The 13,893-nt window shown below is 43.0% G+C and overlaps 1 protein-coding gene across 1 annotated transcript in view; it reads right to left on the bottom strand.

The window, feature by feature from the left end:
- Nucleotides 1–13,893, bottom strand: part of cntn3a.2 (contactin 3a, tandem duplicate 2) — a 67,422-nt gene that overhangs the window by 21,574 nt on the left and 31,955 nt on the right. Inside the window, exons 15-16 of the mRNA XM_024399763.2 lie at nt 8,187–8,345; nt 7,413–7,562 (exon numbers count right to left, since the gene is read on the bottom strand). Coding sequence (XP_024255531.1) covers nt 7,413–7,562; nt 8,187–8,345 — 309 coding nt within the window. The remainder of the gene's footprint in view (nt 1–7,412; nt 7,563–8,186; nt 8,346–13,893) is intronic.

The raw sequence follows: 13,893 nt of genomic DNA, 5'->3' as shown, positions 1-13,893 counted from the left end.
GTGCTTGACTCGGGATGAGAGGTGCAGGAGCAGTGGCGACCCGTCATTCAGGGCAGGGGCAGAGCCCCACCTATTTTGAGCCCCACCTGTTTTGCTAAAACAAAAAAATATATATACAGCACCAGTCAAAAGTTTGGACACACCTACTCATTCCAGGGTTTTTCTTAGTTTTTAGTAATTTACCTAATTTTTTAAAATAATAGTGAAGACATCAAAACTATGAAATTACACATAGGGAATCATGTAGTAACCAAAAAAGTGTTAAACCAATCAAAATATATGTTGGATTCTTCAAAGTAGCCACCCTTTGCCGTGATGACAGATTTGCACAATCATTTAATTCTCTCAACCAGCTTCACCTGGAATGCTTTTCCAACAGTCTTGAAGGATTTCCCACATATGCTCAGCACGTGTTGGCTGCTTTTCCTTCCTCTGCGGTCCAACTCATCCCAAACCATCTCAATTGGGTTGAAGTCGGGTGATTGTGGAGGCCAGGTCATCTGATTCAGCCCTCCACCACTCTCCTTCTTGGTCAAATAGCTCTTACACTGCCTGGAGGTGTGTTGGGTCATTGTACTGTTGAAAACCAGATGGGATGGCTTATCGACGCAGAATCCTGTGGTAGCCATGCTGGTTAAGGGTGCCTTGAATTTAAAAAAAATCACTGACAGTGTCACCAGCAAAGCACCCCCACACCATCACACATCCTCCTCCATGCTTCACGGTGGGAATCACACATGAGGAGATCATCCGTTCACCTACTCTGCTTCTCACGAAGACACGGCGGTTGGAACCAATAATCTCCATTTGGAATCATCCGACCAAAGGACAGATTTCCACCAGTCTAATGTCCATTAATTGTGTTTCTTGGCCCAAGCAAGTCTCTTCTTCTTATTGGTGTCCTTTAGTAGTGGTTCCTTGCAGCAATTCGACCATGAAGGCCTGATTCACGCAGTCTCCTCTGAACAGTTGATGTTGAGATGTGTCTGTTACTTGAACTCTGTGAAGCATTTATTTGGGCTACAGTTTTTGAGGCTGGTAACTCTAATGAACTTATCCTCTGCTGCAGAGGTAACTCTCTGGGTCATCCTTTCCTGTGGCGGTCCTCATAAGAGCAATTTTCATCATAGGCACACCTTCCAGGTGAAGTTGGTTAAGAGAATGCCAAGAGTGTGTAAACCTGTCATCAAGGCAAAGGGTGGCTACTTTGAAGAATCTCAAATAGAAAATATATTTTGATTTGTTTAACACTTTTATGGTTACTACATGATTCCATATGTGTTATTTCATAGTTTTGATGTCTTCACTATTTTTCTGGGGTATCTGTACTTTACTTTATTTTTTTGCAACTTTTACTTTTACTTCACTAGATTTCTAGACAATAATGTACTTTTTAATGTATACATTTTTCCTGACACACAAAAGTACTCTTTATATTTTAAATGCTTAGCAGGACAGGAAAACGGTCCAATTCATGTACTAATAAGGAGAACATGACTGGTAATCCCTACTGCCTCTGATCTGGTGGATTCAAAGACTCACGAAGCACAACTTCTTAGTTTGTAAATTATGTCTGAGTGTTGGAGTGTGCCCCTGGCTATCCGAAAATGTTAATTACTTGCTTAATATAAGGAATTTGAAATGATTTATACGTTTACTTTTGATACTTAATGTATATTAACATTACATTTACTTTTGATACTTGAGTAAAAGTCTAAAAGTATTTGGTTTTAAATATACTTAAGTATCAAAAGTAAATGTAATGTTAATATACATTAAGTATCAAAAGTAAACGTATAAATCATTTCAAATTCCTTACTAGACAGAGGAAAACCATTTGAGACAAATGGTAGGCTAGACAGACTGATGACGAATGAACAACAGTTCGTAGTCAGAGCTAGAGTCATATTACGTACCGTTGATGCTTTTTTTACTGAATACTGCCATGTAGCCAAAGTAAAAGGATGTCTGGAGTAGTATTTTAATGGGGGACTTTCACTTTTACTTAAGTCATTTTCTATTAAGATATCTTAACTTTTACTCAAGTATGACAATTGGGTACTTCTTCCGCCACTGGGAATGAGTAGGTGTGTCCAACTTTTGAATCGTACAGTATTTCGCAACAGTGCCGGTGAAAAGACGGCAACGAGTCTACAACGTTAATGCTTATAGCTAAAAAGTTAACTAGCGAGATAGCTTGTAGTACGGTTAGTTATGTTTTGAATTGGCTATATAGTTAATGAAATTATTTTCTAGGCTACCTGCTGCTGAAATGTCTCTCTCTCTCCTCGAGCAACAGCCCATTCGCACTGGCACACATGCAGATGAAGCACAGCACACACAGAGAGACGCATTGAAGGGTAGGCCTAATTCTGATCATGGCTGATATGTACATTTTTAAGTGATTGAGCATATATTTAAAAAAGGAAAACATGTTAAAATTCTATGACTTTTCCAGGATTTTCATGACAGTAAGAACCCTCATTTGGCAATTTGGAACAGCACATCCTGCACATTCAGTCTGGCGCATTCTCAATCTGCGAATTCTCAAACTCGAACAGACTACTGACACATATACACCGGATTCACAGACTAGCGGCAAATAAACCTGAACAGTGGAATCAGGATATGAATGCCCACTCTCCATTGTTATTCAATGCAGATCTCGCCTTAATTCCGCTTTGATCAACCTTTTTTTTTACACTGTGTGTGTGTGAATCCAGGCTGGTGATAAGCCACTTTGTTTTATAGAGGAGCCCGTATGCCGTTCCCCAAAAATTGGAGGTGGGATGACGGCACTCCGGACAGTTCTGGCCTAAGCCAAGCACTGAGTCAGATGCATCATAATACCCCGGAAGTAAAGCCACACTGGGAGCCAGATTTTAAACCGAATTACATTGAAAACAATGGAGCGGGGTCGAGCATATTAAAACTCAATCCAATGTATTTTTGGGAAGGTCTGTGATCACAATTCTAGTAATAAATTACATTTAAACATCAGATGGTTTTGGGGAGCTATTTCATAGTTTTATCAAGGTCCCATTATTTTCCTATTTTCGTCTTATAGCAACCCTATACTTGTCATGATTGTATACATTCCTTTTGTGAAGGAGAGCAATGGCAGAGCAGACAGTAATATGCCCTGAAATATTTTTGTGCAACCTGGAATTAAAATTTAAGAGGACCAGTGCTTCTATAGTGAAACAAATCTCACACCTGTGCCGTTTGCGAGCAATTGTTGTTACATTGTACAGTATATTGTTTCTTCAGCATACCGCACTAGCGAGCAACAACATAACGTCACTTCACAGAGAGAACCACAGAGAACCATGAGTTCTTCAAGTTTAGCTGTATCCACACATTTTTGAACGATCTGAATGATGATGAAGATCGTGAAGGGGGTGATTGAATTTACGATATGCAACAGGGTTTGGCAACTAGGTTTGGCCTCCAGCGAATTTCTTCCTGAGCTTGTAGCTAGTCAGCGGGCCAGAACAGCAAAGGCTAGCAAAGACTCGCAGCCCAATTCATAGGCCTACACTACACATTGAACACATCTGGTTAGTGGGCTAATTAATTAAATGACAATAAGATAAAAATGTCAATGTCTCTATTAATACCTTATTAAGTGATATTCATCTTACTATACTTCTCAGATGCCAAGCCAGTGTCTTGTTTGCAACAAAACTGTCGCTGTAAGCAAATAATTAAATATGAGACGTCATCATGAATCCACCCCAGACATGAGGCCTGAGTCCGATGAAGAATTTGAAGCTGGCTACTCGTCCGTGGCTTAACCCAAAAGCAAAAGATACAAGTGCGTCCCTAAAAGCTGCCTGGGCTTAAAAACATATTCTCTTTTACATAACTTGAAAATCTCAATTGATAGCAACAGTCACATTGTGATTGTATTAGATTACTAAATACTTCCCAAACAAAGTCATTATTGTTGGTGTCCTCAACCTGCAGAAGGCCGTAGCTCAACCTCTGAATGTCATAGACTAACCAAATATACTTTATCTCCATGTGCATCAGAGCCGTGTCTTTCTTGTGTATTTTACAGCTCGTTTTTAGCACAAAGCATTGTGTTAATCATCGAGTTTATCATCATTATTGATTGCTTTATATAATCTGGATCCATTTTATTTCCTCCCTCAAGCTAACAAGGGGTATGCTTTTTGCCCTTTACCCCCTCAATTCGAGCCCTTTTTTCAGCCGCACACCAAGCCCTCCACAGACATAGAGGCAGGCCTGGTGACAGTATTTGAGGAAATAGCTGGGCCTACCAACAAATATATGAATAACATTACTGCATCTATCAAACAGGTAAGCCTCTCTCTTATTTCTTAAATAGGGCTCCAACAAAGTGCTCTTGTTATTAAATTAGCCTACTAAGCTTTCAGCGCCAGGTGATGTCCATATTGATTTTAGGAATAGCAATCCACACACGAGTGTTGGCTGCATCTCAACTAATCTTTTTTCTAATTTATCCAATTATATTCCATTCTCTTGTTTTTATCATGGACATATTCCATCCTTTATGTAATTAAGCTTTCACATGTGTGTTTCAGTTTTTATCAAGTGTGTTGGTGCTTGCTTCTAAATGTGGCAAAAACAATTGACTGCTGTAGGTTGAGGTTCTTGTTTCCTATTCCCTGACAAAAATACGTTGTTACTGGGGGATTATTACGATATCTTTGTGATATTTTAGTTATATTGAATTTTACAAATTAAATTGATTAAATTGCTCTGCCCAAATCATCTTATAAAATTAAAATGGGATAATAATGGACCCATAAAAAAAACAATCAAATAGCTTGCCAATTGCATCCGCTGCAAATACAGTGCATTCGTAAAGTATTCAGACCCCTTGACTTTTCCACATTTTGTTACGTTACAGCCTTATTCTAAAATGTATTAAATACATGTTTTCCCTCATCAGTCTACACACAATACCCCATAATGACAAAGTATTCAGACACTTTGCTATGAGACTTGAAATTGAGCTCAGGTGCATCCTTTTTCCATTGATCATCCTTGAGATGTTTCTACAACTTCAATGGAGTCCACCTGTGGTAAATTCAATTGATTGGGCATTATTTGGAAAGGCACACACCTGTCTATATAAGATCCCACAGTTGATAGTGCTTGTCAGAGCAAAAAAACATGCCATGAGGCCGAAGGAATTGTCCGTAGAGCTCTGAGACAGGATTGTGTCGTGGCACAGATCTGGGGATGGGTACCAAAAAATGTCTGCGTCATTGAAGGTCCCCAAGAACACAGTGGCCTCCATCATTCTTAAATGGAAGACGTTTGGAACCACCAAGACTCTTGATAGAGCTAGCCGTCTGGCCAAACTGAGCAATCGGGGGAGAAGGCCCTTGGTCTGGGAGGTGGTCACTATGACAGATGGGAGAATTTTCCAGAAGGACAAGCATCTCTGCAGCACTCCACCAATCAGGCTTTTATGGTAGAGTGGCCAGACGGAAGCCACTCCTCAGTAAAAGGCAAATGACAGCCCACTTGGAGTTTGCCCAAAGGCACCTAAAGGACTCTCAGACCATGAAAAACAAGATTCTCTGGTCTGATGAAACCAAGAAACCAAGAAATCTTTGGTCTGAATGCCAAGCGTCATGTCTGGAGGAAACCTGGCACCACCTCTATGGTGAAGCAGGGTGGTGGCAGAATCATGCTATGGGGATGTTTTTCAGAGGCTGGAACTGGGAGACTAGTCAGGATCGAGGGAAGATGAACGGAGCAAAGTACGAAGAGATCCTTGATGAAAACCTGCTCCAGATTGCTCAGGCTGGGGAGGTTCACCTTCCAACAGGACAACGAACCTAAGCACACAGCCAAGACAATGCAGGAGTGGCTTCGGGACAAGTCTCTCAATGTCCTTGAGTGGCCCTGCCAGAGCCCGGGCTTGAACCTGATCGAACATCTCTGGAGAGACTTTAAAATAGCTGTGCAGCAATGCTCCCCCTTCCAACTTGACCAAGCTTGAGAAGATCTGCAGAGAAGAATGGGAGAAACTCTCCAAATACAAGTGTGCCAAGCTTGTAGCGTCATACCCAAGAAGACTCAAGGCTGTAATTGAGTAAAGGGACTGAATACGTATGTAAATGTGATAGTTCAGTTTTTTCTTTGTCATTATGGGGTATTGTGTGTGTAGATTGATGAGGATTTTTTTTTGAAAAAGTCAAGGAGTCTGAATACTTTCAGAATGCACACCTTCCAAAAATACTTAATGGGATTTTTCCCACCCTGCTCCATTGTTTTCAATGTAATTCCATTTCAAATCTGTCTTCTAGTGCGGCTTTACTTCCGGGATATTATGACGCATCTGACGGTTCCCTCTCTTTACATTACTTGGTACCAAGGCCCCTGGGTTCCGGTCTAGAAGCACGCTTTTCACTGTACCCAGAGGACACTTTTGGTATTGCAGTTTTTCTGAAGTCAAGCCCAAAATTAATGTTCTCATAGATGGGGGAAAGGGGAGTACCTAGTCAGTTGTCCAACTGAATGTATTCAACTGAAATGGGTCTTCCTCATTTAACCCAACTCCTCTGAATCAGAGGGGTGCGGGGGGGTGGGCTGGCCTTAATCGACATCCACTGTGCCCAATGGGTTAATGGGTTAATAATGGGTTAACTACCTTACTCAGGAGCAGAACAACAGATTTTTACCCTATCCACACCGGATTTGATCCAGCAACCTTCCAGTCACTGGCCCAATGCTCTAACCACTAGGCTCCCTGCCGCAGCTCCCATAGAGAAGTCAAATGAGAAAATTGCAAATAATACACTTTACAAAAACATCCTTTAAATTATTAAAGTAAATTGTCTTACAGGCTGATTTTTTTTCCATCACTCACAGCCGAAGATTTTATTTGAATTCACTTTGTCAAATTTCTAGATGACCTGATGATGTTGTCACTTCTCGCGCTGCTCCAGTGCGCACTAAGTGCTCATGCGCAGGCGTAATCAGCTCTCTAAAACCAGATCTGGACAACCACGAAACAGTGGATGCAAACATGAGTAGATTACATTGAAAACAATGGTTGTCCATCTTGAACGCGGCCTCTAGTTCATATATAGATCAGTGTTTTGGACCGAATAGCTAGCTTGACAGCTAAAATGAAAAAATAGGGAGCAGTATCTAACAAAATATCTACATTATGGCATTTACTTATCATAACAGAACTTAATCAAACTTTTAAAGGGCACTTCCATTCAATATAACAGGATCTAAAAATTCAATATGGTGCACAATTTCTACTTAAAATCAGAAGGGATGCAAAAGGCACTCTATTCGTGGAATGACCCAACTACTTCTCATGAAAAGTTTATGAAGCGTTTTATGAAGCATTTTATGAAGCGTTTTATGGAGTGGAATTTGCGTGAACAACTCACCTGCATCCTCTGTCCGTGTCTGGAGGGAGGTGGGACTGGGCTCGCCCACTCCCACACTGTTCTTTGCCACAACTCGAAACTCGTACTCCACCCAGGCATTGAGATCCACCACCGTGGCTGTCAGTGTGTTGCCATCAATTACCTCAGGAACTAGGGACAGAGGGAAATAAGGCTAAGATCAGGCATCCCATCAATGTAGATAAACCATCATTTCAATCAAATAGTCCCTTATGGTAAAAAAAATTTACACGGTTCACTTTAATCCAAGGATAGGGCATCTACATGATCTGTTGTTGTGGTTCAACATTAAATATTCTTTCACATGTTCATGATCACATTTTTTATTTTTTACGAAGCTGGGCCAATTGTGCTCCGCCCTATGGGACTCCCAATCATGGCTGGTTGAGATACAGCCTGGAATCTACCAGGGTCTGTAGTGACGCTCCTAGCACTGAGATACAGTGCCTTAGACCGCTGCACCCCTCAGGAGCCCAAAAGCAGGGATGGAACGTATGGATATTGGGCACTGGCCAACCGGCCAAGAAGACTGCAATTTTTACTAGCCCGGGTCCAAAATCTGTGCCAGGACATATTTGAAAAGACAGAATTTCACTAGCCGTCAGGCTAGTTGGGCACATTTTCTGCTATCCCAGTCTGAAAAGAACTAGCCACGGGCTAGCGGGCTAGCTCAATTTCCATCCCTAATGAAATGTATGACCTATCAATTAAATCTTCACAGATAAACAAAGAGGCTAGATCAATGTGCAGGCCTACCTGTGTCCACCCTCTGCCAGCCCACAGTGAAGGGGGTCCTGGTCTGGATGAGGTAGCTGGTGATGGGGCTGCCGTTATCCCTGCCGCGGCTCCATGAGAGCTGTGCTGTGCTGTCCGTCACCTCCTCCACTGCCACTGTGTCTGGAGGGCCAGGGGGGCCTGACTCGATCGCAAATTAAGCAGAGTTAGAGTCCCCCCTACTGTACACGCACATGCAGGCACGCACACACATATACACCTCTTTATTATCTGCTGCTGCAACAGCTCCTTAATTCAGCTGCCATCCACACTGAGCCAATCTCAAATGACTCCCTATTCCCTATACAGTGCTACTATATGCGCGCAACACTGTCAGTCACTTTGGATAAAACTGTCTGCTAAATGACATACAGTGCCTTCTGAAAGTATTTATACCCCTAGACTTATTCCATACATTTTTATCCTGAAAAACTCCCCAGTTCTTAACGAGTACAAGCATACCCATAACATTCAGCCCCCACTATGGTTGAAAATATGGAGAGTCGTACTCAGTAATGTGTTGTATTGGATTTGCCCCAAACATAACACTTTGTATTCAGAAAAAAAGTGAATTGCTTTGCCAATTTTTTTTTCTTCAGTATTGCTTTAGTGCCTTGTTGCAAACAGGATGCATGTTTGGGAATATTTTTATTCTGTACAGGCTTCCTTCTTTTCACTATGTCAATTAGGTTAGTATGTGGAGTAACTACAATGTTGTTGATCCATCCTTAGTTTCCTCCTATCACAGCCATTAAACTCTGTAACTGTTTTAAAGTCACCATTGGCCTCATGGTGAAATCCCTGAGCGGTTTCCTTCCTCTCCGGCAACTGAGTTAGGAAAGACGCCCGTATCTTTGTAGTGACTGGGTGTATTGACACACCATCCAAAGTGTAATTAATAACTTCATCATGCTCAAAGGATATATATATATATTTTTACCCATCTACCAATCGGTGCACTTCATTGCGAGGCATTGGACGACCTCCTTGGTCTTTGTAGTTGAATCTGTCACTCCCCCTCTCTCATTTTCTCTCCCACATCAGGTTTTACAACGGTCATAAATACCTGGTAGAAACTGCCATGTAGTATTGAGGGAGAGAGTCTATGGAGAACAGAGCTTCTCTTGCCGTAACTCATAATCCCCAAAATGGGAGAATGAAACAATATTTATATTTTTGAGAATGTGGGAATGGTCCGTGGACACTTAAGGGACAGTCATGTCAAGTCATTTGGTGATCTCATGAAGGTCAGGAAACACACATAACTGTATCTCTTAAAGTGGGCATTTCCCAACGGTTTACTTCTGAATGTTGCATAAGATGAATGAATAATAGGGGTGAAACGGTACGTGTATTCGTATTGAACCGTTCGGTACAGGGTCCAGGTTGCACGGTTCGGTATGTACTGCGAACCTAACAACACATTAATCATATATTCCAGCTAGGAAGATATATAAATTATATATATAAATTATATATATATATATTTAATTGTACAATTTTTTTTTATGGCATATAAATGAATGTGGGAAAAATATCTATATAAACCCAGCAAAAAAAGAATGTCAACTGCGTTTATTTTCAGCAAACTTCAGATGTGTAAATATTTGCATGGCATAACAAGATTCAACAACTGAGACATAAACTGAACAGACATGTGACTAATGGAAATTGAATAATGTGTCCCTGAACAAAGGGGGTGGGGTAACAGTCAGTATCTGGTGTGGTCATCAGCTGCATTAAGTAATGCAGTGCATCTCCTCCTCATGGACTGCACCAGATTTGCCAGTTCTTGCTGTGAGATGTTACTCCACTCTTCCACCAAGACACCTGCAAGTTTCCAGACATTTCTGGGGGGAATGGCCCTAGCCTCACCATCCGATCCAACAGGCCCCAGACGTGCTCAATGGGAATGAGATCCGGGCTCTTCGCTGGCCATGGCAGAACACTGACATTCCTGTCTTGCAGGAAATCACACACAGAACGAGCAGTATGGCTGGTGACATTGTCATGCTGGAGGGTCATGTTAGGATGAGCCTGCAGGAAGGGTACCACGTGAGGGAGGAGGATATCTTCCCTGTAACACACAGCATTGAGATTGCCTGCAATGACAACAAGCTCAGTCCGATGATGCTGTGACACACCACCACAGACCATGACGGACCCTCCATCTCCAAATCAATCCCGCTCCAGAGTACAGGCCTTGGTGTAACGCTCATTCCTTTGACGATAAATGTGAAACCGACTATCACCCCTGTTGAGACAAAACTGTGACTCGTCAGTGAAGAGCAGTTTTTGCCAGTCCTGTCTGGTCCAGCGACGGTGGGTATGTGCCCATAGGCAACGTTGCTGCTGGTTATGTCTGGTGAGGACCTGCCTTACAACCGGCCTACAAGCCCTCAGTCCAGCCTCTCTCAGCCTATTGCGAACAGTCTGAGCACTGATGGAGGGATTGTGCATTCCTGGTGTAACTCGAGCAGTTGTGGTTGCCATCCTGTACCTGTCCCACAGGTGTCATGTTCGGATGTACTGATCCTGTACAGGTGTTGTTACACATGGACTGCCACTGCGGGGACGATAGGCTGCCCGTCCTGTCTCATTGTAGCTCTGTCTTAGGCGTCTCACAGTACGGACATTGCAATTTATTGCCCTGGCCACATCTTCAGTCATCACGCCTCCTTACAGCATGCCTAAGGCACGTTCACGCAGATGAGCAGGGACCTTGGGCATCTTTCTTTTGGTGTTTTTCAGAGTCAGTAGAAAGGCCTCTTTAGTGTCCTAAGTTTTCATAACTGTGACCTTAATTGCCTACCGTCTGTAAGCTGGTAGTGTTGCTGTCCATGGAGAACAAGAGCACCTCCTCCCAGCTGCCCACTGCACTGAGGCTAGGTAACACGGTCACCACCGATAAATCCATGATTATCGAAAACTTCAACAAGCATTTCTCAACAGCTGGCCATGCCTTCCGCCTGGCTACTCCAACCTCAGCCAACAGCTCCGCCCCCCCCCGCAGCTACTCGCCCAAGCCTCTCCAGGTTCTCCTTTACCCAAATCCTGATAGCAGATGTTCTGAAAGAGCTGCAAAACCTGGACCCGTACAAATCAGCTGGGCTTGACAATCTGGACCCTCTATTTCTGAAACTATCCGCCGCCATTGTTGCAACCCCTATTACCAGCCTGTTCAACCTCTCTTTCATATCATCTGAGATCCCCAAGGATTGGAAAGCTGCCGCGGTCATCCCCCTCTTCAAAGGGGGAGACACCCTGGACCCAAACTGTTACAGACCTATATCCATCCTGCCCTACCTATCTAAGGTCTTCGAAAGCCAAGTCAACAAACAGGTGACTGACCATCTCGAATCCCACCGTACCTTCTCCACTGTGCAATCGGGTTTCCGAGCCGGTCACGGGTGCACCTCAGCCACGCTCAAGGTACTAAACGATATCATAACCACCATCGATAAAAGACAGTACTGTGCAGCCGTCTTCATCGACCTTGCCAAGGCTTTTGACTCTGTCAATCACCATATTCTTATCGGCAGACTAAGTAGCCTCGGTTTTTCGGATGACTGCCTTGCCTGGTTCACCAATTACTTTGCAGACAGAGTTCAGTGTGTCAAATCGGAGGGCATGCTGTCCGGTCCTCTGGCAGTCTCTATGGGGGTGCCACAGGGTTCAATCCTCGGGCCGACTCTTTTCTCTGTATATATCAATGATGTTGCTCTTGCTGCGGGCGATTCCCTGATCCACCTCTACGCAGACGACACCATTCTATATACTTCCGGCCCGTCCTTGAACACTGTGCTATCTAACCTCCAAACGAGCTTCAATGCCATACAACACTCCTTCCGTGGCCTCCAACTGCTCTTAAACGCTAGTAAAACCAAATGCATGCTTTTCAACCGTTCGCTGCCTGCACCCGCACGCCTGACCAGCATCACCACCCTGGATGGTTCCGACCTTGAATATGTGGACATCTATAAGTACCTAGGTCTCTCCTTCCAGACTCATATCAAACATCTCCAATCGAAAATCAAATCAAGAATTGGCTTTCTATTCCGCAACAAAGCCTCCTTCACTCACGCCGCCAAACTTACCCTAGTAAAACTGACTATCCTACCGATCCTCGACTTCGGCGATGTCATCTACAAAATTGCTTCCAACACTCTACTCAGCAAATTGGATGCAGTTTATCACAGTGCCATCCGTTTTGTCACTAAAGCACCTTATACCACCCACCACTGCGACTTGTATGCTCCAGTCGGCTGGCCCTCGCTACATATTCGTCGCCAGACCCACTGGCTCCAGGTCATCTACAAGTCCATGCTAGGTAAAGCTCCGCCTTATCTCAGTTCACTGGTCACGATGGCAACACCCATCCGTAGCACGCGCTCCAGCAGGTGTATCTCACTGATCATCCCTAAAGCCAACACCTCATTTGGCCGCCTTTCGTTCCAGTTCTCTGCTGCCTGTGACTGGAACGAATTGCAAAAATCGCTGAAGCTGGAGACTTTTATCTCCCTCACCAACTTAAAACATCTGCTGTCTGAGCAGTTAACCGATCGCTGCAACTGTACATAGTCTATCGGTAAATAGCCCACCCATTTTCACCTACCTCCTCCCCATACTGTTTTTATTTATTTACTTTTCTGCTCTTTTGCACACCAATATCTCTACCTGTACATGACCATCTGATCATTTATCACTCCAGTGTTATTAATCTGCAAAATTGTAATTATTCGCCTACCTCCTCATGCCTTTTGCACACAATGTATATAGACTCCCCTTTTTTTTCTCTACTGTGTTATTGATTTGTTAATTGTTTACTCCATGTGTAACTCTGTGTTGTCTGTTCACACTGCTATGCTTTATCTTGGCCAGGTCGCAGTTGCAAATGAGAACTTGTTCTCAACTAGCCTACCTGGTTAAATAAAGGTGAAATAAAAATACATTTAAAAAAAGTGTTATTTGGATTTTTACAAATTATCTTTGAAAGACAGGGTCCTGAAAAAGGGACGTTTCTTTTTTTTTCTGAGTTTAGTAATAAAGTTGTCTTAAAAAAAAGAAAGGTGTTTTGTCTCATAGCTGTATGCAGCTCCGCTCATTAGTTATTTTACTCCAGCGAGAACAGAGCTAAGAGACCGTCGTAGCAGCAATTAGCTGATGAAGGAATTAGCAGTTAGCTAAATGCAAAGGAGCAGAACTAGAAGAGGTCATTGAGGTCTGCCATCTGGGAACATTTCGGTTTCCCTGTAAACTATAACGGGGATTGCCAACGAGTGGTGCATAAAACTTCTACAACGTGTAGGCTCTGTTCAATGCCGATAGACTATTCAAGTGGCAATACGAGTAACATGACTACTCATTTGCCCCAGAACAACTGCAAAGGCCCTTGTGAAGATGCTGGAGGAAACAGGTACAAAAGTATCTATATCCACAGTAAAACGAGTCCTATATCGACATAACCTGAAAGGCCGCTCAGCAAGGAAGAAGACACTGCTCCAAAACCGCTATAAAAAAGTCAGACTACGGTTTGCAACTGCATATGGGAACAAAGATCGTACTTTTCGGGGAGAAATGTCCTCTGGTCTGATGAAACAAAAATAGAACTGTTTGGCCATAATGACTATTGCTATGTTTGGAGGAGGCTTGCAAAAAATAATGTGGTGATCCTAACTGACATAAAACT

Source organism: Oncorhynchus tshawytscha, linkage group LG16, assembly GCF_018296145.1.
Source record: "Oncorhynchus tshawytscha isolate Ot180627B linkage group LG16, Otsh_v2.0, whole genome shotgun sequence".
Taxonomy (NCBI): domain Eukaryota; kingdom Metazoa; phylum Chordata; class Actinopteri; order Salmoniformes; family Salmonidae; genus Oncorhynchus; species Oncorhynchus tshawytscha.
This window is presented reverse-complemented; position numbering and strand designations above follow the sequence as displayed.